A 27,639-nucleotide genomic window follows, 5' to 3' on the forward strand; every position below is an offset into this window, starting at 1 on the left:
GGAGACACCCTTGTTCTATCCAGTGTTTAGCATATACTTTTCTCATATTAACCCTTTGTACAGATGCATACATGATCTTAATTTCTTCAGTAATCGCCATGTTGCAATGATATAGATGGGCACTGCAGAAGTACTGTATCTATGTACTGGATAATGGCATCAGCTAAATAATGAAACACAAAATGCCCTCTGCTGCCTTGCCTATTGCAATTATGTCTCGGCTCTCTTCCAGAAACAATGCATGCTTGTTAAAGATGCAACATGATGGCTTATCTAACCATTATTTTACCTATACTTATATAAATATTACATTAGCTTTTCCTGATGATTTAAGTTCATGTAATTAAGTTCTTAATTTCCTTTCTGATAATGCCAGATCTTATACTCAAGAAACAACAGCTCATTTTGTGCTCAGTCTATATTTGTTGTCTAAAGAGTTTGAATGCACGTAAAACAGAAACCCTGTGTTTGTTCCCCACTGCCTAGATCTCCCGGCACCCGAGGGCCTGAAGTTCAAATCTGTAAAGGACACCTCTGTGGAGGTGCTCTGGGACCCCCTGAACATCGCCTTTGACGGCTGGAACCTCATCTTCAGAAACACTGTGAGCACAATGTCTACTGTGTAGCCTGTAGTCTGGGAAATTTTTGCCGGTTTGTGGACAGCTGCATTTGAGCAGTAATTTTGGGTGAGGGTGGCAGAACTCAAGAGTCACAAGTAGTGATTAATAATTGAGGTGTTTAAAAACACCCGGAGTCTATTTGACACAGCAAGGAGCTACCATTTTCTAGACCTGAAGCATGCAGCCCTGGTTCTGGTGGGCCACAGCATTTGCAACATTTCGTTCCAGTAATAAATATGCAACTAGATTAAATCAACCCTTGAATCAAAACCTCTAGTCTTTTGAAAGGAAATTGTTATTCAGAAAATCAGACTCAACTGAGAAGTTTTCCCTTAAGATGGCTTGGTTGTTCTTTTTAATAGTAATAGTATATTTCAACACAGGGGTAATTGTATTATATGATTATATCTTTTTTTGTATTGAATGAATAACAGTTTCCCATAAAGAAGCATCTAGGGGTTATCACAGGTTATTTCCGGGTGGAATTAGCCTGCAATATAAATGGTAAATGGTTGGCATTTATATAGCGCCTTTATCCAAAGCACTGAACAATTGATGCTTCTCATTCACCCATTCATACACACACTCACACACTCACACTCACACACCAACGGCGATTGGCTGCAATGCAAGGCACCGACCAGCTTATCAGGAGCATTTGGAGGTTGGGTGTCTTGCTCAGGGACACTTAGACACAGCCCGGGCAGGGGATCAAACCGGCAACCCTCCGACTGCCAGACGACTGCTCTTACTGCCTGAGCCATGTCGCCCCGACAGTATTCCAAGAGGATATAGCAGTTTAAGGACTGTTCGGAAATCTATGAGGTTAATAAACCTATAAACTCTCATAGAGCCATAGCAGTTCTTTCCCTGGCATACCTAACAGAGGTTGGAATCTGCACTCTATAATAATAATAATAATAACTTTCATCATACCACTTTTCCTGTTAAAGAAAGTCCATGCCCTTTGCTGCATGCCACATGTAAGCATTAAATCAAGGTCTGGTCTTTCTCTGTGGTTGTGTTACACTGGACATGGCGTGGAATCTGCGATACGTCATGCATAAAGCCCACAGAGCCTGTAGGGTTTGGGGTTTGAGGAAAGGGTAGTCATGGTGCTGTTGTCCTGCCAGAACATAGATTTGGAGGTGGTTTTCAACACTTTGCCAGACTAACAAGGCATGGGGCAGGGTGACATTTTTCCCATTCAAAAATTGTGAGAAAATAACAAAAGGAGATATAAATAGGTTCCAAATATAGGGAACACTCAAGGTAGCATAATGTATTAGAATACTCATATGGTTATCATAAAAGCTTGAGCGCCTTACTGTTTCTAGATTAGAATTCAGAGGGTGCCAACACAAATCAACACTTCTTGGTTTGAGAGTTTTTCAGTGTTCTCCATTGTCTTTTGGACTGCATGACCATTGCAAAAATGGTACATACATCCAGCTCAGCGAGTGAAAACTGTGCCAAAAAGTCAATGTATCTTTCTGCTCAGCACATTCATGTAATTACAGTCAGCTGGAAATTATGTGTATCAGCATAACATCCTCATTTATTTAAGAGATTATTTCAAGGTTCATGAAACTCATATTTCATGAACATAGGCTAGTACTGTTAGTCTTTAAACAGGACAAATCCAATCCATACAGCAGTGGGTGCACAGCCGTGTAAGAAAATGGTTTTACCCTGTTAGACGTTGCCTGGATATAGACGGGAAAGGAAGGTTTCACAAACTGCTTCAAGCTGCCTGAATGTCATTTACTTTTGTGAACATTTCTAACGACAGAATTGCCTGGATTCATAAAAAACATATAATTTGCTTTGACTTATTTAAAAAAAAACTGACAAATAAGGTTAGGCAAATAATGCATTTTTGAAAATGTGTTTGTGAGAGAAATAATCAATACTTGATCTACTTTTCAATGAAAACTAAGGACAAATGTTGAATGAATCTCAGCCAATGATTGGTTTAGAGCAGCATTCATCAATTCTGGACCTCAAATACAAATCTGGCCCTGGTTTTCTTTTCTCCCAGGTAATTAGCTGAACAATTAGTGCTACCAATTGGCCAGACTGTCTTCACACCTTACTCCCAGGTAAAGAGAGAGTGGAAAACCAGCAGTCCTTGGACCTTGAGGACTGTGAATTGATGATCCCTGGTTTAGAAAAATGAGCCAAAACAATCAACTATCTGTCAGCCCCAGCTATAGTGGGGATCAAGTCCTTCTGCCCCATAGCCAGTCCTAAATTCTGGCCATCTCTGAAGAAGTGTATGAAGTAAAGAGACAGCATTGTTTTCTGTGACAAAAGCAGCTTTCAATGTGGGATTGCAGAAAGAAGAGAACGGAGAGATTCTCAACACCCTGTCACAGCCCGAGACCAGTTTTGAGCAGTCGGGACTGGGTCCAGGACAGGAGTATGAGATTAAGCTTCATGTAGTGAAGAACAACAGCCGAGGACCCCCGGCAAGGAAGAACGTCATTACAAGTAAGACCTTGTTACACCACAGATGAGCATTACCTTACCTATGCTGTCTAGTTAATGCCAAAATTTCAATGCCAGAATTTCTCTCCACCTGTACTACAAGTCTTTTCTATACAAGGTGCCATAGAAAGAGGAGGCTTCAGTGCTGTCTTTGTTGTAGTGCAAGATATGGTTCATTGGGCCAAATCCCTTCATGAATGCTCTTAGTAGCAGGTAATGAAAATTATAATTATGTGTTGTTACATTCATTCTTTAGCCCCCAGACTACTCCATAACTATCCATTTAGAAGATAAAGTGCTGCAACAAGTGCAGCAACAAGCATGCCACAAGCCAAAACATGACTTTCGTTATCCACACAAAGCCAAAACGTAGTCTGCTCCAATTCCCCACTCTAAATAAAGTGCACCACTTGCTTCATTCCACAATTACCTGATCTCTGTCTGTCTCTCTCTGGACAATAGGCCTGGTCCTTAAAAAAGGACAAAAAGTTTGTCGCCGGGTCATTTCCTTGGCTTCCTTCGAGGAAGGTGTCCAGTGCTGTTGCGGCAGGGAGTTTAAAACTGGAAAGGCACTGTGATATAAAGTGTAATGGCTTGTGTCAGGATGTGTGGCAGGGGGGAATTACAGAAGCTCTACAGAGCTTTATAAAGGTCTCCTCAATCGACTATTCCTTCAATTGTCGAGGGCTTAAAAGGCGCAATTCTTTATTCAGGTGAAAAAGAGCGCAACAGTCCAATTAAACTGCCAAGAATGGTATAAATCTCAGATGGAGAGAGAGAGAGAAGTACCGTTAACACCCCACTGATCTTCTGCAGTTTGGCTTTATAGCCCCTGAAATGGAGCAGGATGTGACAGCTCTCTCTGAGCAAGATCTGTGATTAAAAGACCGTCATTTCACTGAATTCAGCAACGTTGCTTTCACACGGGTTTATTTTAACTTCCGTGGCATACTTCAACCCCAACACATGCACACATACACACGCACACACACATGTTCCAGTTTGTAGGGTGGGGGAGGCCAGGTGGGAGCATTCAGGGGTAGTGTTGGGGGAGGGGGGCTTTCTGAGTGAACCCGAGCGTCTGTGTCTAGCTATGCAGCTGTCTGACGCGCTGTCACTGCGCAGAGCTGAGCCAGGATTACTCAGGCAGAGAGATACATCATCCTGCGTGTGGAAGTCAACTGTTCAACTTTCCAGTCAGTGTGTTTGTGTCTCTGACATTAAAGATGCTTGCACCAGGGAGGATTTTAATCGAGGGACTAACAGTCCCCTTAACACCCTCCTCCCTCTTTTCCTTCCGATCACTCTCTCTCTCTTTCTCACCTCTCTTGGCTTGCTTCTTCTGTTACCCCCCTTCCTCTGTCTTTCTTCAAGTCTCTCCCACACTGTCCTCTGTCTGCTCTTCCTCACGCTCTCTCTCTCTCCCCACTATCTCTATCTCTCAGTGTGAGAGACAACCCCCATTTGTGATGTGTGCTGCATTCAGCCCAAGAGATAATAAGCCAAACCGAGACATCAAATAAAGACAAATCTCCGTTAAGCTCAAAATGCAGATTTTAAGTTTTATCAGCCTCTTGCAGAAGGTGACTCTCAACAGTTGCTGGGTATAACAAACTGATTCTTGGGTGTGAAGTGATGCTGTCCTTTCCCCTGAGAGCTTATTAATAACTCAGTCAGTAACTAAGCAAAATAATGAGTCCTTGTAAGAGAATTTAGCATACAAACACAGTACACACACACGCACCCACACACACACACACACACACACACACACACACACACACACACACACACAGAAAGAGAACATATCCGAACAAACTTCTGTTTTTTCCTGTTGGTGGGAAAACTGACTGGGCTTTGGCTTGGAACTGACAAAACTATGTACATACACTATACATGTAGTGTGACAGGGGAAATCCTTACAATGGACATTACGGTTTCAGCCTTGCTGGCCTCCCGCAGTGCAATGCAATGACAGAGAGACGTAATGATACAGCACTTTGCACATTGACCAGAATTGAGAGCAGAGTCATTCCTCTTCCTCCACCCTCCCTCCCTCAGTGATCGACAGCCCCAGCCAGGTGGAGGTACGTGATGTGACAGACTCCTCTGCTCTGATCACCTGGTTCCAGCCCGTAGCCCAGGTCGACGGGATCATCATGTCCTACGGGCCAAAAGCAGATTCCAAGAGAGAAACCGTGGACCTCCTACCTATGGAAACCCAGTACCACATCGACAGCCTCAATCCAGACACCGAATACGAGGTGTTGCTGAAGTCCCAGAGGCGTACAATGACCAGCAAACCTGTTTCTGAAACATTCACCACAGGTGAGAGTGGGAGGGTTGTAAACCCTGCCCACACATAACCCCCCCCCCCCCCCATTCCCCATCCTTACCCTAGCCTTACCCCACCCCCCTCTCCTGTGATTGAAATCATCTAATGCTATCACCTCTCATGAGATCGATCAAAACCATCACTCACGAACGCTTGCTTGTGCTGCTGGATCTTGGGCCTATAGTACTGACACATGCTGTTTTCTCACTGGGAACAAAAAATATCACATTGATACTCAAGAAAGTTAATGTCAAGCTAACTGAAGAAGGTCCATGCCCTTATTATTATTATAAACATCGAGCTATTCTTAAAAATAGCTTGTAAAAGATCTATATCATTAAATATGAGGTCTAGATAGATAGATAGATACTTTATTCATCCCGAGGGAAATTTTAGGCATCCAGTAGCTTATATATACACACATGTACACACATATCTCACACACATAAAGATCAGAATTACTCACAGAAAAGTAAGAAATAAAGCACATGTGAAGTGATTACAAAGGCCTAGTAGGGACTGGCCCTGTGATATCTAAGCCCCCATTAGTTGTTTCAAAAGAAATGTGAACATTATTTTCAAGATTATATTACAGTAATCAAATATATAGCAGAACTCCTCTTGTAAAGCACATAACAACACTGATTATCCCTTTTTTGAGATGAAACTCAAAAGATCTAAAGATTTAACAATTTGAGACTGAAACTTAGCTTAACCTTGGCTATGGGCATAGACCCCACACATGCATACACACAGGGATATGTACAGATACACACACATTCATATACACAGCTACGAGAAAACACACGTTCACACACACATGTGTTCCAGACCTGGACGCCCCCAAGGAACTGCGCACAGTGATGCAAACAGATGAGAGCATCACACTGGAGTGGAGGAACAGCAGGGCGGACGTGCCAAGCTACCGAATCAAGTACGGCCCCCTCGCCGGGGGCATGCACGGGGAAATGATGTTCCCCAGCGGAGAGCGGGACACCACCCGAGCCGCCATCACCGGTGAGAGTCACGTCACACAACGTGCACACGTTTCACGGGGGAGACGGGCAGGAATTTGACAGCACAAAAACACGGGTCTCAGCCAAGCACAGCCAGCAACATCTAATCAAGCCATTCGTGTCTTTTCATTCATCTGTCATTGCTCATTGTCAACTCTTCCATGGTTGTGAACAGCTGTAAGACTCATCGTCTTTGCATCTTTAAACCTTTTTGTGTGTTCTGGGTCAATGTTTGTTTAATTTTTTTTTTTTTTAACAGAACGTTTTTGCTTTTTGTGAAAGGAAACTTGGAAAAAAAGTGGCAGCCATGCAGTGTCTACAGTTTCTTTGGCAGAAATGAATAGTTTTTGACATCACTCAAGATTGAAAAAAAAAAACAAAGAATATAAGGCTGCTTTTACCAAGTATTCTGCTTTGGCAATTGTGGAGATGTTTTTTTCAGATTGCGAGTATTAAATTGAATACCCTTAGGCTGCTTTGTTTTTGTGTTTTGAAAGTTTTCCCCTCCAACCACAAAAGACTCACTTTATTAGAAAAAAAGAATAGAAAGTAGAAGTAGAAAAAGGGATAGGGGAGACTTTTCATTCCGTCTCTTTATTTGGAGTTACACTCTGGCTTGTTTCAATACAAAATGCTGTTCAAACCAGACGGTTCAAAAACGGTTTTCCACCACTCTTTGCAAGAGGCCTATTATAGGCATGATTTTCAGTCAGCCTCTCCTCCTCCTCGCACGGCTGCATGCAAGGATTAGGGACCCTGAGAAAGTGATATTTTCAAACACGCAAGTGTCTTTGTCTGCACCCCCTCCTTTGTTCCCCCTGCCTTCACGGCACCCCTGGACAGGCGAAGACAGGGGCCATTCAGCCCAGTGGCTCTCTCTCTCCCCCTTCTCCCTCTCTCTCTCACTCACTCTCTTTTCAAACATGCTGTTATTATGGGTAATTGCTGTCACGCTTTGTGATTTTATTGATAATGAGTTTCCTCGGTATTAGGTATAATTTCATGCTGGGAGACTCCCGTGCGCTGACCTCTGCTGGAGCTAATAAAGGAATTAGGAGCAGTGAATTGTGGGATTTGGTACTGAGAGCCTCCAATTAGCCAGGCTGAGGGGGGGGATCTCAAGGCCCCTTGTATCATAGCAAATATTGTTTTTCTGACACCCCTCCCACCACCCTGCCATCAAAATGCTATAAAATGCAAACACAGCAAAAATTGGCCAGCCTGTTGGAATATAGTTGAAATATCGGGCAGAATTTATACAAGGTGAAACTGCAACAAGCGTATTGATGCTAGTAATGATTACCATACTAAAAGTAATGATTTTAAGAAAGGATTTACTCCTTATTCACTTGATCTCAGTTATCCAAATCCTTATTTTGGCCTTTACTGATAAAAACCTGAAATAGTAGTTTGGTCATTGGCCTGTCTCCCGTGCTGTAAGGTCCAGCTATGCTAGCTTTATCAGCTTTATCAGCTTGAAAACTGAGCTGCTCAAGCTGGCCATAAGATGGTCTAGCTGGTTCTGACCTGGTCAACCAGTATGGCCAAGCTGGTCATAAAGCATGCCGAGCTGGGTATGAGCTGGTCAACCAGCTAGTGCTGGTAGCTTGTCTGTTTCAAAACATAGCTTGAGCTGGTATGAACTGGTCAACCAGCTACCAGCTGTTTCAAAATAAAGCTTGAGCTGTTTTTTCACCAAGGTCTGGTGATCTCTGAAGTGGAGGAGTGCCTTTTGTGTGTCCGAAACCCTGCTTGAACTGACCACTGTCATTGTGTTTGGCAAGGTCTGAGGCCCGGGACAGAGTATGGGATGGGGGTGACAGCGGTGAAGGAGGAACGCGAGAGCCTGCCCGCCACCACTAACGCAGCAACGGGTGAGAATCTGACGTTTTCAAAACACTTTTGGCTTTCACCCCATTGTATCCCTCAGCAAAAGTGCTAAGAGGTGCCCTCTTTTCACATTTTGATACTATTTCAAGTTCTGTCAATGAAAAGTGTATTTTGCATTAGGGATAATAAGCAACTTGAAAGGGTGTAATTATGTAGTGTATGCTACTTCTGGTTTTAAACCACATTCAGTTAACAATTCAGTGTTATTTATTTTTAGTTCAGAAATCTTTTGAACTGAGTATGCTTTACTATGCCAGCTATGATTTGCCTATTAGTCTAGTTCGTCTTGAATGATGTAATCAGTCTTTGCCTTCATGGCACAAGCCACATTCAGGATACCTGAGAGGCGAGTCAACCATGCACAGAGATTCTGTAATGCCCTTCAGATCTGGACACTCCCAAGGACATGGATGTGAATGTGCTTACCGAGACAACCCTCATCGTGACCTGGAAGAGGCCAGAGGCCAAGATTGACTCCTACAAGCTGGAGTACGTGACCGCCGATGGCAAAAGTTCTGTGATTCAAGTGCCGGGAAGGCTCACCACTGCCACCCTGCGTAACCTGGTCCCAGGCATGCTTTACACCATCACCCTGCTGGCTCAGAGGGGCAGGCTGGAAAGTGCCCCCAGCACCCTCTCTGCAACTACAGGTGAGTGTTGGGTATGCGGGCATGTCAATGCCAAAAATAGCGAGAGAAAACAAGATGTTTGCATGTGGAAATGCAGTCTAAAAAACTACAACTTAAAAAACAAGCACAAGGAACTCAGAGAAAAACACCCTTATCCACCAATTAAGATAGTTCAAATTATTGAACTGACTATCAAACCAATAATTATTTAAACACCAAAAAAATACCTAACCTTTGGGTTATCACTCAGCACTACCCATTATGTAGGGGGCCAAAGTACCACTATGTTAGTCATGGCCATGTCTCTTGGTTCTGCTATACACCATGTCTCTTGGTTCTGTTATCTCTTCCCATGGCTTTTCTTATCATTCTTACGCTGATGACACCCAACTCTTCATTTCCTTCCCCCCCGACACCCAAGTCACCACACAGATCTCTGCCTGCTTGGCTGATATCTCTGCGTGGATGACTTCCCACCATCTGAAGCTCAACCTTGCCAAAACTGAGCTTCTCTACATCCCTGCTAAGTCCTCTCCGTTAATCGACCTCTCACTCACTGTTGAGGACTTTGTAGTTTCCTCCTCCCGTACGGCAAAGAATCTTGGGGTGACTCTTGATAACTGCCTCACCCTGGCTCCACAAGTATCCTCCACTGCCAGAACCTGCAGGTTCTTTCTGTATAATATGCGCCGCATCCGTCATCTCCTGACGGAGAAAGCCACCCAGCTCCTAGTCCAGGCGCTCGTCATCTCCCTCCTAGCCGGTCTCCCAGCGTGCGCCATCAAGCCTCTCCAGCTGGTCCAGAATGCTGCAGCCCGCCTGATCACCAGTCAGCCCAGGTCGGCTCATGTCACCCCGCTTCTCATTGGCCTCCACTGGCTTCCTATTGCCGCACGCATCCGATTCAAGGCCCTAGTGTTAGCATTTCAGGCTGCTAAGGGGACTGCGCCACCTTACATACAATCCCTGATCACTCCCTTCTCCCCAGCTAGACCACTCCGGTCTGCCAGCTCTGGTCGCCTTATGGTTCCCTCTCTACTTGCACCCGGCGGTCGAGCTGCACGTTCACGCCTGTTTTCCGTTCTGGTTCCTCAGTGGTGGAATGACTTGCCTACCACTGTCAGGACAGCAGAATCCCTCCCCCTATTTCGACGCAGACTCAAAACACACCTTTTCAAACTCTACCTTAGTCCTCCCTCCTGATTTTCCCCCACCCCCCCTTTCTGATACCCTATCTTTGTCTAACCCCCCCCCAAAAAAAAAAAAAAAAAAAAAATGTGCACTTATGATGACAACTATATGTTTAGAACAGCATTCCAGGTGTATTTTCCTAGTTCTGGATGTGATGCTTTGACTTGTGGTAGAACCTATGCACTTGTAAGTCGCTTTGGATTAAAAGCGTCTGCCGAATGACAAAAATGTAAAAAAAAATGTAATGGCCACCACAAATCAATATCATGGAAAGAGCATAAAAGTGAAACAAAAGCAAAAGCAGTAGCAGCAGTAGATATTTTTGCATGCTCCTTCAAGTTATGTGTGCTCTCAAAGCCTGGATTTCTCCTCAGAGGCTACTATATCACACTCAAAGACACAGTTTTGGGCTGCGCACAGGGTTCCTTGATTTTTGTGTGCATATTTCTAGCTTTCTCTCACGATTTTTGAATTGATATGCTGCCTTGGTAGGGAAGGGCCTGTAGAGGGCTCAGAGGGTATTGAGTTAACACATAGATTGGTGTATTCCTGACTGATGTAATCAATCTGTGCTTTCATGACACATGCCATATTATTCAGACCCAAGGGGTGAGCCAAGCATGCACTAAGATTCTGACTCACATCCCAGGTCTGGATGCTCCCAAAGACCTGGAAGTGAATACAGCTACGGAGACCACCCTCGTGGTGACCTGGAAGAGGCCGGAGGCCAGGATCGACTCCTACAAGCTGGAGTACGTGTCGGCTGATGGCAGACGGGCCGAGGTGCAGGTGCCTGGAAGCCTCACCACTGCCACTCTGCGTGACCTGACCCCAGGCATGATTTACACCATCACTCTGGTGGCAGAGAAGGACAGGCAGCAAAGTGCCCCCACCACCCTCTCTGCAGCAACAGGTGAGTGTCGGGAAGGACCTCTACTCGGTGTGGACGATAAAAAGTTTGGTTCCCTCAACATTCTTTATTCGTTTTTTACAAAAACTGTTTTTGAGTTCAGAAAGTTTTCATTTTAATATCTTCATCATGATTTGCCCATAGACTGGTGTAGTCTTGACTGATATAGTCTGTCTGGGCCATCATGACGCAACACATATTAGAGAGGTGTGGCAAATATGCACTAAGATTATCAAATGCCCCCAGGTCTGGATGGTCCCAAGGACGTGCAGGTGGATGCAGTGACTGAGACCAGCCTCATTGTGACCTGGAAGAGGCCAGAGGCCAGGATTGACTCCTACAAGCTGGTGTACGTGTCCGCTGATGGCAGAAGGTCCGAGATGCAGTTGCTGGGAAATCTCACCACTGCCACTCTGCAAAACCTGGTCCCAGGCATGCTTTACACCATCACCCTGCTGGCTCAGAGGGGCAAGCGTCAAAGTGCCCCCACCACCCTCTCTGCAACTACAGGTGAGTGTCCGAGAGGGCCTCTAGAAGGCATGGAAGGTATTGAGATCTAACAATAACTCTTTTTTAGAGTTTAGTATGCTTTACTACTAGAATATCAACCATGATTCGACCATAGACTGCAGGGCTTTCCCTAGAAGTTTCAGTGGTTCTCAGGCCTCCGGGTGTTTGAAGCGTACATGCAGGAAAGTGGGTATCGGGGTCGGAGGGGGGTTCAGTTTGTTGTGTAGGTAATGCAGGGGGGTTGTCTTCACCATAGAGAGTATTTTCCGGTCATCCACTGCAGTGGTCTTCCTCAGTCTATCAGGTCTTTTGACTTGAGTTCACCAGTTGTTTTTTTTGTTGTTACATTACATTACAGGGCATTTAGTAGACGCCCTTATGCTGTTGGGCATGTCCCGGGCTTTTGCAATGTTTCTGAATGATTGATTTTCATTTCTGAGCCTTATATCAACACTGCAGTCTTCCTCATGTTGTCACACCCCAAGAACAATCTCCAAAGGCAATTGCAAATCAACAACAGCTCTCTTCTGCTTTCAATAAAGACACAAATATGAATACACCTGCCTAACGAAACACATCTGTGAAGCCAATTCAACAAATACTTGTAGTACCTTAAAATGGGGGGACCATATACATTCCTAAGCAGTTCATATGAATTAAAATACCCTCAAATGAAAGCTGACAATCTGCACTTCAACCTCATTGTCATTGTATCCTTTCAAACTCAAAGTGCTAGAGTACAGAACCAAAATAACAAAAAAAGTGTCACCTGCCAATTAACTATGCTTCTCACTGGCTTCAGAACCAGAAATAATTTGATAATTTACTTTAGCAATCAGAGTAATCTTAAATAAATGTTTTAACTTAACTGGCAATAAAAAAGACAACAAAAAAGTTGGTGTCCCATTCAGGGCAAGGGTAGTTTTTAATTCCAAAACAAGCATGGAAAAAGTTCCATGCTAACTCTGAGAACCATCAATAGAATGTCCATTGTTCCTAGAATTTCTCCAGAGGAATTATTGTTTTTCTCTGTTTCGCCATTGCATACATGTACAAAACTACTTGTCCATAGCAATACTATTATCTACATTTTTTATAGGCTCTCTGGAACACAGCCCGTCTATGAGGTTCTCTGACCAGTACTGGTAAAGCAGTACAACGGCTAGGGATATGCTATTAAAGTGATGACTAAGGAGCATTTTAGCTAATAAAACTATGTTTCCAACAGTGTATAAATTGTTAGGCTTGCATAAAGCAAAACACATTATCTCACCAGTGTAAACAAACCATACCATTTTCAGCATGCATGCTGAGAACATTATGCGCAACAAAAACAGTTCCTGAGAATTTATGCCTAAAAAGTTTGATGCTTTACAAAATAAAATGTATGCTTATACATGAGCAGGCCTGTTTTTGCATAATAAATGGCATGTGAAATTGCAGGATGTGTTTGACTTGTTGATGGGGGTTGGGTATTTGACAAAAACCTCAATCAATGGACCTCAATGAATATATTAGTATACTAGATGGTATTATTGTAATGATGTAATGTAGTTGTTGTAGTTATTCTGTGTCTGCTGCTGCCAGAGGGGAGAGCAAGGAGAGGGAGGTTGAGAGGTAGGGGGAGGGTGACAGGCAAGGGGGAAGTGAGAGCACTTTTTTCATGCACTGAGGTTCTCAAACGCCCCTCAGATCTGGACGCTCCCAAGGACCTGGAGGTGAATGCAGTTACCGAGACCACCCTCATTGTGACCTGGAAGAGGCCGGAGGCCAAGATTGACTCCTACAAGCTGGTGTACGTGTCCGCCGATGGCAGACGGGCTGAGATGCAGTTGCTGGGAAGCCTCACCACTGCCACCCTACATAACCTGGTCCCAGGCATGCTTTACACCATCACCCTGGTGGGTCAGAGGGGCAGGCAGCAAAGTGCCCCCAGCACCCTCTCTGCATCTACAGGTGAGCTGCCCTGGAAGAGATCTTTATGTTTGCACAGGGTATTCATTATTTTCATTTATTTTATCCGGTGCTTACACTAAACACCAGAGATGAACAGACTTCCTTGTTAATCTTGTCTCAAATAAATCCCCACATGCCACCTCCACTGCCAAAAAAGCACGGATTTATCATGTGGAAGTAGCTTTTACTCACAGAATCAAGGGAACAAGTGTTAAAATAAAACGATAATTTTGACTTCAGAATTAGTGTGGCAGGCACACCTCCAGAGTAAATACATTTTGCTGAGAGAATTCTATAGCTGTGTGGAGGGATTTGAGTGGGCAGGGGGTGTAACCTTAAACAGTGTGGTTGCCGGCGAAATTGATAGGAAATGGGGGAAAAGCGGCTGGGCATTTGAATGAATGTCTCTTTATTGGATTTTGTTTCCCCCGTGCTGCTGAAGGAGTAGAACAGAGCAGCCTCGCGCTCCACGCACAAAGCTCATTTAGGCGATAATGGCCTGGTGAGCCTGGGCTGCACCCCCTCTGTTTTTGTGCGATTTGACCGCGATGAACTGCGACGTCTTCAGATAAATGGCTCCCATGCTGTGTCCGCTGTCGAAAAACATTGTCTCCGGGAAAAAAACCCGGTGCGCCTGTAATCTGCCCCGTTTATGTCTCTCGTCACAAACATTATCAGCCCCCAGACATGTGGCGCAGATGCACAATCGGCAGGAATACAAAGGAGGGATCACAGAGGTGGGGGTGGGAACTGTCCAGGTCTGGGGCTTTATTCTCGTTTGACAATTGCGCTGAGCTTTTTTTTCAAAGGATTACAAGAATCGGGGGGTTCAAGAGCTTAGGGACCCGTTGGAGTGTGTGACCGCGAAGCAGGCCGACTTTACAGAGCCTCTACGATTTGTTTCGCAAACACCCCCAGGACACCCCTTCTACAAATGCTTCAGAAAAAACCTCCCTTTTCAGAACCAAAAATCTCAGAGAGAAATGAAAAGAATAGTTGCATAAGAGCAAGATAAGAGGCAAGGAAAAGATGTCAGTGTTTTGTGTCGTTTTGTGTAATTATGACTGCCTTTCATAATGTATGATGGATCACGTATACCTCTACCAAAACAATATTTCCATCACAAAGAAACAGTCAAGGCAAACTATAAAACCTGAGAACACAAAAGATTCAACTGACCTTCTGTCCTTTACTTTCCAGTAGAGCAATAATAAAGGGAGCTATGAATCATTACTAAGGATTACCATAATTTATATAGCTAATCAGGGATTTTAGTAACTTGGGTAATAATATGAATCCTTGGAGGAAAGTGCAGGAATATAAGAAAACAATTAAGCAATAGACATTGTGAAGCCCAACAGCTGCCGAGAAAGACAAAGTAGGTTTTTTGGCTGGGGGACAAAGTAAAACCGGAACAGAATGTCTAGCGAACACATTGATATAAGCCCAATCAAGCGATTCTCTTGTCTAAATTTGTCTTATGTATGTTTTTGCTTTATTTATTTTGTATTCATAGCTTCTTTCAAATTGTATAGTTCTATTGTTCTATACTTGACCGTCTCCAGTACTACCATATGCTAATGTCAATCTTCAACAGATATCTTGTCATGTATGAGTGGGTGGTGTATTTTGTGTGCAATTTGTACACAATAGAGTACAGAAGCACAATGGGATTATGGGATATAACAGAAATCTCCCTCCCTGGAAACGGCGCTGGAAGTGTCCTGCTTTGTCCTTGGTGTCGAAATGAGTGCGTCGCATGAGATTTGCTCCCACAGTTTGTGTGGTTGAGCACAAAGCACGGCATGATTGATCCATAAAGAGCATCCGTTTGGCATCATCATACCTCATTTCCATTTGCATGCTGGGAAGACTGGGCCAGAAACACAGAGAGAGTTGCTTTTACTGGCTCAAACTGGAGAGGAAAAAAGATTGTTGAAGACAGGAAGCACATACTGTAAGACTCAGTTTACACATTTCTGCTATGTTATGTAAAGGTAACCATGTCTTTACAAGTAGAATGCTCATTTAAAGTTGATCCTTAAGTCGATGCCTTAAGCTATCGGCATTTGAACAGGCAACAAGGGGAATAATATTTTAATGGAAAACATTTTAAAGGGAATAAAGTATTCTCTAACCACTACAAGGGTAACATTTTGTTTTGGAAAAACAACATTTCCAGTCTTGTTTGTCTCCTTTTTGAGTTTCAAAACTCTTAAGCTCTGTAGGCTGGTGCCAACAAACATTTCATGTCATTTCATTGACTCTCATCATTCTCCATCACATGTTATTCATGTTTTTCAAATGTGGCCAGTGAACTATAAATTGCTCTGATTAGCCTGATAATTACCAGCAGAGGTACTGAACATGATTTTTTGTATTCCACAGTTTGCTGGTTGTAAATAAGGATACTGGTAACAGGGTCCTTTTTTATTAACTGTATTGAATATGACAGCATTATCTTTGTATACCATGTATTAATTATCATTATCATTATAATGACAATATAATTCATTATCATTATCTAAAACAGATTGGGCTATAATGACTGTATTTGATTATAACAGAGAAATCAGAGAATGGCCTATTTTATTCACTAGAACAAAGATGATTTCAGACATGGAGGCAGAACTACCATGCTGGGTGCAATTGACTAGTTATCCTTTGGTAATGGACATGTTGATCCTCCTGGAAATAATTAGCTTTGCTAACTGTGCAAAATGAATAAACATGTTCAGGGTGATTATCAAATAAATCATGAGCAGTCTGCCTGCTATAAATAGCCCAGTGGCCACAACTAGTTCTGCACTACAAAAAGTTTTAACAAGTATCTTAGTCTTATATTTAGACTTAAAATCTTATTTATTTTCCTTTTTGCTAAATGAGACACAAAAGCTGCCAATGGGGTGAGAAAGTTGGACTCATTTCAATACTTTTCCATGGGGTGATAAACAGTAACGTAAAACAAGCTATTATAGTCTACTTAAGGAAAAAAAAAACGTACTTCTTATTACTTAAGACTAAACGACTTGTTAAGACAGCCATCTTTTGCAGTTTGGGGAGGGTGGGCAGGGGGTTGGAGGGGTGACTGCGGCCTCCTGAAGCTACCTGCCGCGGCACGGACGTGTCCCAGACGCGCGGCGCTCTGCATGGCTTCCTCACCGCTTTGAAGAGCGTCCGCGCACCACCGCTCAAACGGGCTACGCGGGACCTTCAAAAGATTAATGGCTCGTCAAGAGCCATTAAGGCAATGCACAGGCTGCCCGGCCCCGTGTGAGACAGGTGCACGTGAGCATGTCAGGCCTCGTTGAAAAGAGCTAATGAACCCACCGGTCCCCCGTCCCTTTTTCTCCTTCTGTGACGGTGACCTTTAGGGGTTTTCCCTGGATGCTGAGCAGATGGGAACACGTAAAACAATTGAAAGGACATTTCTCTTTCCTCTTCCCCCTCCCATTTGACAACACCTGTTTCTGACAAAAGACACATAATCACAGCTCCTTTTGACAGGGGAGGAATCTTCATACCATTGTTGAGATTTCCCAGCATTCGTTTTTTTTTTTGTTGCTGTTGTTTGGTCTTGATTCTTTCTCTTGCAGGTGGCTACAGTTCCAATCAGTCTTCAACCCTGAAAGGGCATGATGATAAAAAAAACACAAAACAGTTATCTTAATGATCTTACCATCAAGGTTCAGTTTATGTCTGTGTCTAAGGAGCTTCTGACATGCAACATGAGCATTCAAACCAAATCTTCTGGGAGACCACACTGCTGGATTTAATCTAAGATACTGAAAATTAGTCAAATAAGCCTGATTTACAGTGGAAGCAGAGTTTAATAAGCCAGCCTGGTTCCTGCTATACTGTGGTAAAAGTGTTTAATGAGCCAGCCTGGTTCCTGCTATACTGTGGGAAAAGGGTTTAATGAGCCAGCCGGGCTGCAGCAGTGTATAATGTGCTAACCATGTTCCAGCATCCAAGTGTTTTCAAATGTGATGAATCCATGTAACCAAAACTTTGATATGGCCCAGGGATTGTTATTCTAATAAGGCAATGATAAGAAGACTCTGCTTATATTCCCCATACAGCCGTAATCTGCAGATGATCACTTAAATATTATGTCTGGTTTGTGTCCAGTGGTCCAAAATACTGGCTGGCCATACATTTCCCTTGTTCAATTATTTTTGTCTTTGCTGGTTTTCATTCACTGCAGAATTGTATTACCAATTGAGCTCAGTGAAAATAGATCCTATCATTTAATTTACATTTCATCTTTTTCGTCTTCAACCTTTAATGTGAAAATTAGATAAAAATTAAAACTGCAATCTCAAAGCCAGCAGTACAGTACTTACAATCCTAATTGATTATTTGGTGTTGTTATAGCTTATAATCAGCACATTGTTTGTCTTAAAAACAGAAGCAACTTTGTGCATCATGCCCTAAAACCATAATGTTGCGCTGACAAGGTAATTACTACTTGATATTGTAAATGCCAAACATCTAATTATTGCTCGCAAGAAGCAAAAGTCCCTTCTAGCAGAGACACTGCACCAAGCAACGCTTGCTGCTGTGAACTATGCAGTATTCCATTTTGAGAATTACATCTGCAAATTTAATTTGGAATCTCTGCATCTTTCTATCCATTCCATTTGGACTGGATTCATAACATTTGCCTTCAACTCTGACTCACAATTAAATGTGTTCACTATTTTTCAGCCAATCAGGATCAGCTTAGCAAGTTCGGCAAAATAACCAAAATGATCTGTTAAAATCAACATTCCTATTTAATTGTGAGTCAAATGTTTATCGAATCCAGTCCGTTATGAGTTTGTTTTGTATTGATTTATGATTTACTGTATTTGTCGTCCAGAGGAAGAAAAACCTTCTTTGGGCAATCTGACAGTCTCAGACCTGTCCTGGGACAGCCTCAGTTTGTCCTGGAATCCCAAGGAGGGGGTCTTTCAGGCCTTCTTAATTGAAGTGGCAGATTCGGAGGGGCGCACTGATTGGCAGAACCACACACTGCCCGGCAACACCCATAACCTGGGCATCACTGGCCTTACGCCCGGCACAAGTTACGTGATCACCCTCTACGGGGTGTACCGGGGAAGTCTCTTAGAACCCATCTTTGCCGTGGCAACCACAGGTACTCCCCCCCCCCCCCCCCAGGGGGGCCCAGGACCCGTCTTCCTCCCTTCTACTCCTAGCACTCACTTCATCTATCTCTTTATCTCTCTTTTTTAGCTCTGTCGTGTCCAGCGATACTTTTTCAATGCCTCCTATTCTTGTCTATATGCCCTGAAATGACTGCAAACTACACGCCATGCCACACACCAACTTTAATTTTCTACCAACATATATTTAAATGTTCTTGTTGAGTCATCCAGCCACTGTGTCACTCTGGGTTCTGTAAAATTATAGTGTGGGGTATCCCATGACCCCAGATGGCAAGGTAAGGTGCAATCCACAAACCTCTAGATAATCTAATACGCTACCTAACCATTATAAAATGAAACACATCCCAATCATAATAGTCCCTCCTATCCCAAGTTTTTCCGTTTGTTGAATAACTTTGTGGACAAACAGGAGCTCACATTTGAGCCATTTTATATTTTGCTCTTGTACATGCATCATTGCATTTTCTTCCATTAATGGACCTACATCGCTTGTTCTCATCATGTTGAGAGCTTTATCGGCCATTTAAGTCGTAAGTGAGGTGAGTACCTCATCAAATAAAGCCTTTTTAGAATGAGCAGGTGGTAAATGCTTTGGCAATGCTGAGCATTGATTACGTGTCTGGAAACAATGCAGTTAGCAGAAGGTTTTTAATGGCTTGTGAATAATTTCAGGATTTCATCTGTGGTGTTAAGTGTCTAAGCTTCTTTTTTTATTTTTTTTTGAGTGAGGCCATTTTGCCCGGACAATTTCAAACAATGCCTTGCATATCTCACAAGCCTAAATTAGCTTGTGCTAATCACAAAACTACCTTTGCAGTTTTGGGATGAGAGATAATCTGAAAGGTGACTAAATGGATTCCAAATGTGTTAATGCATAGATCAATGGCAGAAAAGTAATATCAGAAAATCACTGCTGACTATAATGGAATGGGATTTCATGTTTGTTTTGAAACCCACTTTACCCTCTGATGTTATTCTGTGTCAGTTGGGGAGAGAGTTTAATTGTGACACAAATGAGAGGTATCTTTATTCAGTTTGGTATCCTGAAGCTGTAGTCGCTAGCTCTATGTGATTAACAAGCAATAGTAGGCTAATACAAATATGATTGACTGGTTAGTTGATTCCTTTTCATATTTGACTACATCTTATACAGTTTGGCAGATCCTCCATGTTCCCCTTGACATTAAATCATTGTAAATGTAATTTAAAAAATGAATAAGTAGAGAACCAGGCTATCTGTTCATGTGAATTAATCCAGCCTTTAATCTAGCATTATAATTATTAATGTCTGCGAAGGTTCACATTTAAGGCGTTTAACATATGTGAAAAGGAATTGACTGAAGTGGTGGCTGATCCAAATTAAAACAGGCAAGCTTGTTAAAATTGAGAGAGATTGGGTTTAAAGGTAAGCTCTTTGCCTCCTTGATTCATGACTCCTGTTCTTTCAGCATCTCGACAGGCGTGTGCTTCTCTGCTGCTTTGTGCGTGGGACCATGGCCCATACACCGTTCACTGAAATGCCATGGCTGTCAAGAAATGACCGCTCAACCTATATTTCCTTTTGTCGTCTATCATGAAACCATTCAAATCCAACAGATAGTCCTGGTCTACTCATGAGAGAGAGAAGATTTATGATGAACCTGACCACAATTAATTTACAACCGGAAAGGGATGAGGGCAGGGGTAAGGAAAGGCATGTACAGTATTCAGTGTGTGGGCGAGTAGCATGCCAAAGAAAATCTATGGCGGAAAAAACTATAATACTCATGCATCATGAAATGCAAAAACATAATGATGAGAACGGGCTGTTCCACCAACCTACACATGCCATTTATCTTATGACTTGAGAGTACCTAGTGCTCCCCATTTATCTACCCATTACAAGCCTGGACTGTGTGACACTAAATATCTACACAAGAATAGCGTTACAGATACAGTACTGCATATCCATCATATGCAAGTAGCCAACTGTACATGCTTCACAGCGTACATTTTCAAAGATTTGTGAACCTTTAAAATATGAGCTGCTATGCATTGGCAAGCATGTGATAACATGTAATTAACATTTTGCCATGTATTTTGACATTGACTGAAGCCACTTGCACTTGACATTATGATAGGTTTCTAATTGTCATAGTGTTTTCATACACATCCTCATAAACCTGACCACCTCAACCCTTTTTATAGGACATTGAAATGCACAACCAAAAAACCTCCAAAGGTTAGAGGGTCCTATTTGCACGTGATGACAGTTCAGTTGGATTAGTTACTGCATTTTGCCAAGTACATTTAGACAATGATATCTTTTATTTAGATTTAGACACATAGTCATATTATTGTCACATGCTGTGACACACCCCTGGGAAGACAGAAGAGCTAGCCACAGGGAAATAAAAAAAATTCCGGATTTGTAATGGGGAAGAGAGAGAGAGAGTGAGAGAGAAACTAAAAATAAACAAAAAGACTTTACTAGTCCCCCTCACGCAAAAATAATGAACAAAAATAGAAAGGCAAAGCAAACCAAAACCCAAACGGTAGCTTTTCAGCTTAGCTTTTCAGCTTGTGGTTTCCTCTGGCACCACGCACGCAGCTCTCTCTCCTGACGGTTCTCCGGTCTCAGACACCTACTGTGCAAAGACGCACACTTTCCTGGACCGATTCGTAATGTCGTCCAGGTGTGTGCCTGCTTATCCAGTAGGCGTGGTCCTCGGTTTGCCCCGCTTCCATCCCGCAGACTGAGCCCAGTTGCCACAATTATATATGACCTAAAATGTGCACTTGCAAATATCATCTGTTTCTGGAATATGCCTATCAGCCAACTATGGTATTGTGATTGTATTCCACAAAACCAAAGTGCAGGAGGAGGGTTATACAGCTGCTTGTGGCAGGCAGTGTGTGTGCTCACACTCACATATAAGAATACTGATATATCATATATTGAAGTTCAGTGGCCCAAGCTCACATCACAAAGCTTCACTCCCCACACCCAGACATTGTTGGGTGATTCAGTGCCTTCCCACATCACAGGAATTAACTGACTGGGTTTAACAAGGATGTAATAGAACACTGTCACTGCCCTAGTCCCTACAGGCATTACAGAATATTGTTTTATTGACACTTCTTAGTAATAACGCCTAACTTTCAGCTGTTAATTGATTACTGATAGTGTGGCTATGGGCAAGTTCCTCATAGGGACCAACAGTTGCCATGCCAAGTGCCCATGGCAGGAGACGACCCTCCGTGGTACTTTTGCCCACTAAGATATTGCAGGCACTGTGTCACCTCCCCAAAGATTAATGTCCTGTACACTGTCTGGGCTGTCACCCAGTTGTTGTCAAGAAACTCTAAACAAACTGTGAAAAATGAGAATTTGTTCATTCATTCATTCAGAAAATGAATATCCAGAATCTTCTTTTCCCATAATTCATTCTTGATAATGCTCTATTTGGCTTTTATCTTTGTAGCCAAAATACTGAATGGAAATGCAGATTTTGGAAAGGGGCAAGCACAGGGGTACCCCACAGGAGGGAGCGCCGAGGGTTTTTCTTTTATTTCACCGCTTTTTTGCCTCTTCCTGGGAGGGCCGCGTTCAGTATGCATCCTGAGTTTCTACGGTCGCTGGACTTTCCTGTCGCTCTCATGCTTCTGCATTCACACATTTTCGGAGGGTGGGCGGGGTGGAGGCGTTGATGACTGCCAGAGATTTTCAGAGACCACAGCTGAATGTGGCAGCCAGGAACTCAACCCTGCATGCTAATGCGGGGGAAAAAAAGGCAAAACCAGCTGAACCGGGAATGACTCGCTTAATCCTAATCCATAAAATGCTGTCTAGGCACTTTCATCGTCGTCTGACTCCTGTTTCCATTCGGGTTTGCAAAGCTGACCTGACTGTAAAATGAAGCCGGCCTTTGGAAACCACTCTGGTACCTGTCCAGTACGTATTCAATGGCTGTATAGTAAGCCTAGAAAAACAAGAAGACAGACACCCCACTGCACCAAGATCTGCCTCACATCCTCCACCAGCTTGTGCCTAAGTGTTTCAGCACTCCAAAAATACCCACATAAAAGATGTACTGTAGCCTGTAATACTGTCGGTATGGTAGTTTTTTTTTTAAACCCGTAAGATGTGGCATGCAGCTCAGTACGGGGTACCTTAAGCGGGCTAGACGGACCTCCATTCCGTTTCCAATAACAGACGTGGCCTCATTTTTGTGAGCACAGATCGTGTTTGCACAAGCAGGTCTCAGGTGAGGGATCAGCGTCTGCCATATGTTGTAGCGCTAATGAAGAGTCAGCTACTTTCTTTCACTCTTTTAGTCTCTATCCATCTCTTTCTCTGTCTCTCTCTCTAGCTCTCACACTCACTCTCGCTCTGTCTCGCTCTCTCTCGCTCTGTCTCGCTCTCTCTCTTTCGGTCTGTCTCTCTCTCTTTCTCTCTCTCTCTCGTTCTCTTACTCTTCGAGCAGTTGGCAGGCACCGGCTTGGTGCCTTAATGAGGACTGACGTCTCTGCGGGATTTGTCAGGTCTGCCTCTCATTTCCGCCACGTTTCACAACAAAACAGCTTCTGTGTGCTGACATTTCACACAAATCTAGAGAGACGAGGCTCAAATCGAATTCTTGGGCCATTTAGATCTCTGCCACTTTCCAGCCATGTTTGTTTTCTGTGCTCTTTTCTATTAGGGTGACCCCTGAGTTAGCAGAGGGACAGTCCTTTCTTTATAGTTGTGGGGTTTTGCAGTGATTAATTTAACTACTTTCTTTCTGGCCTATGATTTTGCTGTTGAGGATGAGGACAATTCCTCCTCGAGTGAACCTCGAGAACCATTCTGGATAAGCCTTCAATCTTCAATTGTCTTGTCTCCTGGAAGAATATTTACTTTATTAGAGTGCCGTGCAAACAGACCATGCACACATATGCTACACAAGAATACCTCCTGTCACTAACAACTCCTCACCCATTATCAGCTGGAGCTAAACACCATTTCACAATGACAATGGCAAAAATGTAACCAAAAAGGACTCTGGTATCTGGTATCTGGATATACCATCCCCCATCAGGAAGGGGAAATATAAATATTGTGACAGCCTTCTGGTCTAGATAGAGAGATAGATAGATGTTTGCATTTATATAGCACTTTTCTCACACGCAAAGTGCCTTTCGGTGATGAGGGGGCACTCGCAACCACACGACCACAACCAATGTGCTGCACCCACCTGGGTGACGCAACGGCAGCCATTTTGCGCAAGAATGCTCACCGCACATCAGCTGAGGGAGATCTATCTTGCTCTGCAGTGCGTCCACTCGATTACAAGCATGAACAGATTATGGGTGCAAGCCGTTATCGGCTGTCGCCACATCACATGCTTCAGCCACCCGTTATTCTTTCCTCCATCTTCATTTTGCTGCGCCATTCCAGTAATTAGGAACACGTGACCAACATACGATATCAGTTCATTCTGTATGTACTGCACACAGACATTCTCAACATCCTGTTATGACATTGTATGCACAACTGTCATTTTGAAAGGCACTTATTTTTTCCTTCCGTAACATTTGGAGACTTAAGGGTGGCTTCATGGTCTTTGTCACCAGTTCGCTGATGAATCTCCGTACTCATTTGTTTCAAAACGATCAATGAACAATGAACCTTATGAATTGGAAGGCGCATGTCCCTGAGTTGCATCAAACATTTCGATCTGTGAATCAATATTGGGTTTTTGCTGAAATGGATGCTTGTGTCTTGCTATCCATTAGTGGTTTTCTGTGGTTTAACATGCAGGTTCAGTTTATGTAACTGTAATGTTACACATATTCATACTTCTTCAGGCTAATTATAATTCAATTCAGGCAAGCATATTGGTTAATTTCTGTTAGTGGGGGAAACTTCAATGTTCAGGCATTCTTCGTAATAGTTTTTGTGCATCTAGTCAAATCTAAGGTGGTTGCAGCCTATAGCATCATGTTTTATTAGGTCAGACACTGGGAATGTTTGCAGCGTCTGCCCACTGAAATTCATGTGCTCTCTCCCATACCTCAAATCTCAACAATCGCATTTTTTATGATTAAAATCTTGCACCTATTCCCACCGCGGAGAATTTAATACTTTTTGTATTGATCCCTTAGGTCTTGCTGGGAGGGATAAAATGATGGACTTGACGTATTGACATATTACACATTGGCGAGGGACACTAGAGAGTTTGTGGGAAACCTTTCCTCTCATTTGTGGCCTAATCGGAGGCATAGTGTTCAGGTCAGAGGTCACAGTGGCTGTGATAGGTACCCTTCCGCTGTACAACATAAGGGAGCTGTCCACCAATGCCTTGCACTGTTAGAGTCTCCATGAAACATCAGTCAATACCAAATTCACAATGCTATCCTATAACAAATGCTCTGCAGTCTTAGCCTACACCAAAAGGACAATTCTACAGTAAATCATACACAATAAATACATTCTGACAGAACAAAGGAAAAATAGATATGATTTTATCTGTGCAAGCTGGTCAAAGTAGTACAGATACGAGCAGACATGGCTCCTCTCCCCTCAGTGAATGTCTAAGCTTCCCTTCAGCACTCCCAGTGGACATGATTTTGAAACAGCAGCAACGCATACCTGTAAAAACGTAATTGTGCTTCTCTCCAAATAAGTACTTAGAGGTACTTGTGCCATGAGACTGGGTAGGATATGAGGTAGGTGTGCAGGGGTCAGCCATTCCATACTGGTTAAAATGCCCACTGTGGTAGTAAGGAGAAACTGTTTAGTATTGAACAGTACCTGACACAATGGGCATTGGTTGAGAACTCTCCAGCTGTCAACACAACCCACCCTTCACTTAGCTATGTCACAGCCATCCTTGCCTTTTCTTCATTTTTATCTTCATATAGTGAACACATCTTTCTATGTGATATTTAGTAGAAGTTGTACTCCGTTACTCCTTTCCTTTTCTCTGAGACACAATATTTGCAGCATTCTTTTTTCTTTAAGCTCCCAGTGGCATAACTCAGACCTCAGACACTGAATAGTTGTGTTCTGTTTTATCAGGGTTAAATAAATTATTAATTTCACCTTCTGAACAGAGCACGGTATACCTGACTGACCCATTTCAGCTTTACACCAGCTCAATGAGGGTACCACAGCTGTACTAACATTCTGTTTTCCTCCAGGTTCTGATACTAACCTTTTCTGTTTCTTAACTATGGCATATACCACAGTTTCACAAGGGTGTGAAATGAAAAGCTAAGAGAAATGCAGGGAAGCAAGTTGCTTTGCATTCATTTAAAAATAAACAATGTTGTTGGAAGAGATTTTTTTAATGTTCTTCGATTTTCACCCAAACTACACTGATATTATGCAGAATTAAGAATTCTAAATTACATGAATGATTCATATCATATCATCATTTAATTCAACACTGCTTCACTGCAACTTCTCAGTCTTCAAACTAAATTTTAACAAGCAGCTGTTTATCAAACAGACCAACACAAAAAACGCTTTTTTATTTGACTGATGTATCTTTATTCACTGTCTCTAAGGTCTCTGACTGGTCACTGGTGTTTCCTTCTGTCTCATATTCAGTCTTTTACGAGTGAATCAATGTTATGATCCCCAAATCAGGACAAAAGCCTATTCCTTTGCCATTCAGAAGCAGAACCGGAAGTGGAGCGTCTTCAAGTTTCGGATGTCACTGTGGAAAGTTTCCGACTCACCTGGACAGCCGAAGATGACGTGTTTGATAGTTTTGTCATTAGCGTTAGCGATTCCAAACAAGCTGCAGACCCGCTGGAGCTCACCGTCGCCGGCGGCGAGAGATTCAAAGTCGTAACGGGTCTCAGCCCTGACACCGAGTACAAAATCACGCTGTACGGTGTGACGCTGGGACGACACTCCCAGCCCGTTACTGCTGTTACCCGAACAGGTATTTTTGCACCGGAGCTAGTACGGGAAAAGCAGGTGACAAAAGCAGAATTAAATGCACCCCTTTGCTTTATTTATGTATTTTGTGTTGGCCTACTGAAGTCAAAGAGTTACTGTATCAAGACTTTGTTCATGTGTCTTTTCTAACTGTTGGGAGGTGGGGGCATTGCTTTGCAGGATTTATTTTTATAATGACTCTCTTCATTTCCTCAAGGTTGAACTTTTCAGAGAATAACTATGTGTCTGTTCCTCATCAGTGGCTGTCAGTTTCTCTTGAGTTTCTGTTGAGCCCGGAAAGCGCTGCTTGCTTTAACACTACTTTCAGCACCTGCTGCTAAATTTCAGTGCTTGGCCCAATTTTGGCTTGGCTCCCACCTCTTCTCTACAGTGTAACGTCTCAAATGCAAATGAAAGACTCTGACTGTGCTCTGAATGCTTGACTTTGTTCAGAGTATACTGTGTGTCTACCCTTTTCAGACTGCTTTTTTAAAATAAAAGAAACTGTTTGTCTTTGTCTGTCCAACGTTGTTAAAGACAGGGAAAATGTATCTCTCCTGGTCCTGGTGCTGTGTCTGGTGATGCCTGTTTGTAATCTTGAGTCTGATGATACTGGCATGTTTCACTTTTGTATGGGTGGGGGGACTTTCTGTATCTGTGGGCTGTCATCATCCCTCATAATACTCTTTGTCTCCCACTTCTCCTCTGGTAACTGCTCGACCTTGCATTGTGCTGTGCTGTTGTATTTTTATCTCAAGTTTTCTCTTACAGTGCTGACCTTCTTTACATTTTATTGTTAATCTGAACTGCTTTTCTTTACTGATACACTTGCAGACAATAGCTCTGCTACCTGTACTCAGCTCTACTTAAATAAGCTTCGATTTGTTCAATTTTTGCATTTTGTTTTATTTGCTATGTGGAACAGAAGAAGTCTGTTGCGGGGCCTGCAATCGACAGTGATGTGTTGAAAGTGATCTCCTTGTAGATAGTACCTGTTTGTATCTTTATT

At 43.0% G+C, this 27,639-nt stretch overlaps 1 protein-coding gene across 2 annotated transcripts in view; it reads left to right on the forward strand.

The window, feature by feature from the left end:
- Nucleotides 1–27,639, forward strand: part of LOC133140870 (tenascin-like) — a 54,444-nt gene that overhangs the window by 18,978 nt on the left and 7,827 nt on the right. The window contains exons 5-15 of one of the 2 annotated variants that reach the window (XM_061261139.1): nucleotides 487–602; nucleotides 2,960–3,113; nucleotides 5,172–5,438; nucleotides 6,277–6,462; nucleotides 8,246–8,335; nucleotides 8,738–9,001; nucleotides 10,821–11,084; nucleotides 11,328–11,591; nucleotides 13,284–13,547; nucleotides 18,412–18,687; nucleotides 26,362–26,634. In XM_061261139.1, coding sequence (XP_061117123.1) covers nucleotides 487–602; nucleotides 2,960–3,113; nucleotides 5,172–5,438; nucleotides 6,277–6,462; nucleotides 8,246–8,335; nucleotides 8,738–9,001; nucleotides 10,821–11,084; nucleotides 11,328–11,591; nucleotides 13,284–13,547; nucleotides 18,412–18,687; nucleotides 26,362–26,634 — 2,418 coding nt within the window. The remainder of the gene's footprint in view (nucleotides 1–486; nucleotides 603–2,959; nucleotides 3,114–5,171; nucleotides 5,439–6,276; nucleotides 6,463–8,245; nucleotides 8,336–8,737; nucleotides 9,002–10,820; nucleotides 11,085–11,327; nucleotides 11,592–13,283; nucleotides 13,548–18,411; nucleotides 18,688–26,361; nucleotides 26,635–27,639) is intronic. The other variant, XM_061261140.1, reaches the window with a different exon arrangement.

Source organism: Conger conger, chromosome 11, assembly GCF_963514075.1.
Source record: "Conger conger chromosome 11, fConCon1.1, whole genome shotgun sequence".
Taxonomy (NCBI): domain Eukaryota; kingdom Metazoa; phylum Chordata; class Actinopteri; order Anguilliformes; family Congridae; genus Conger; species Conger conger.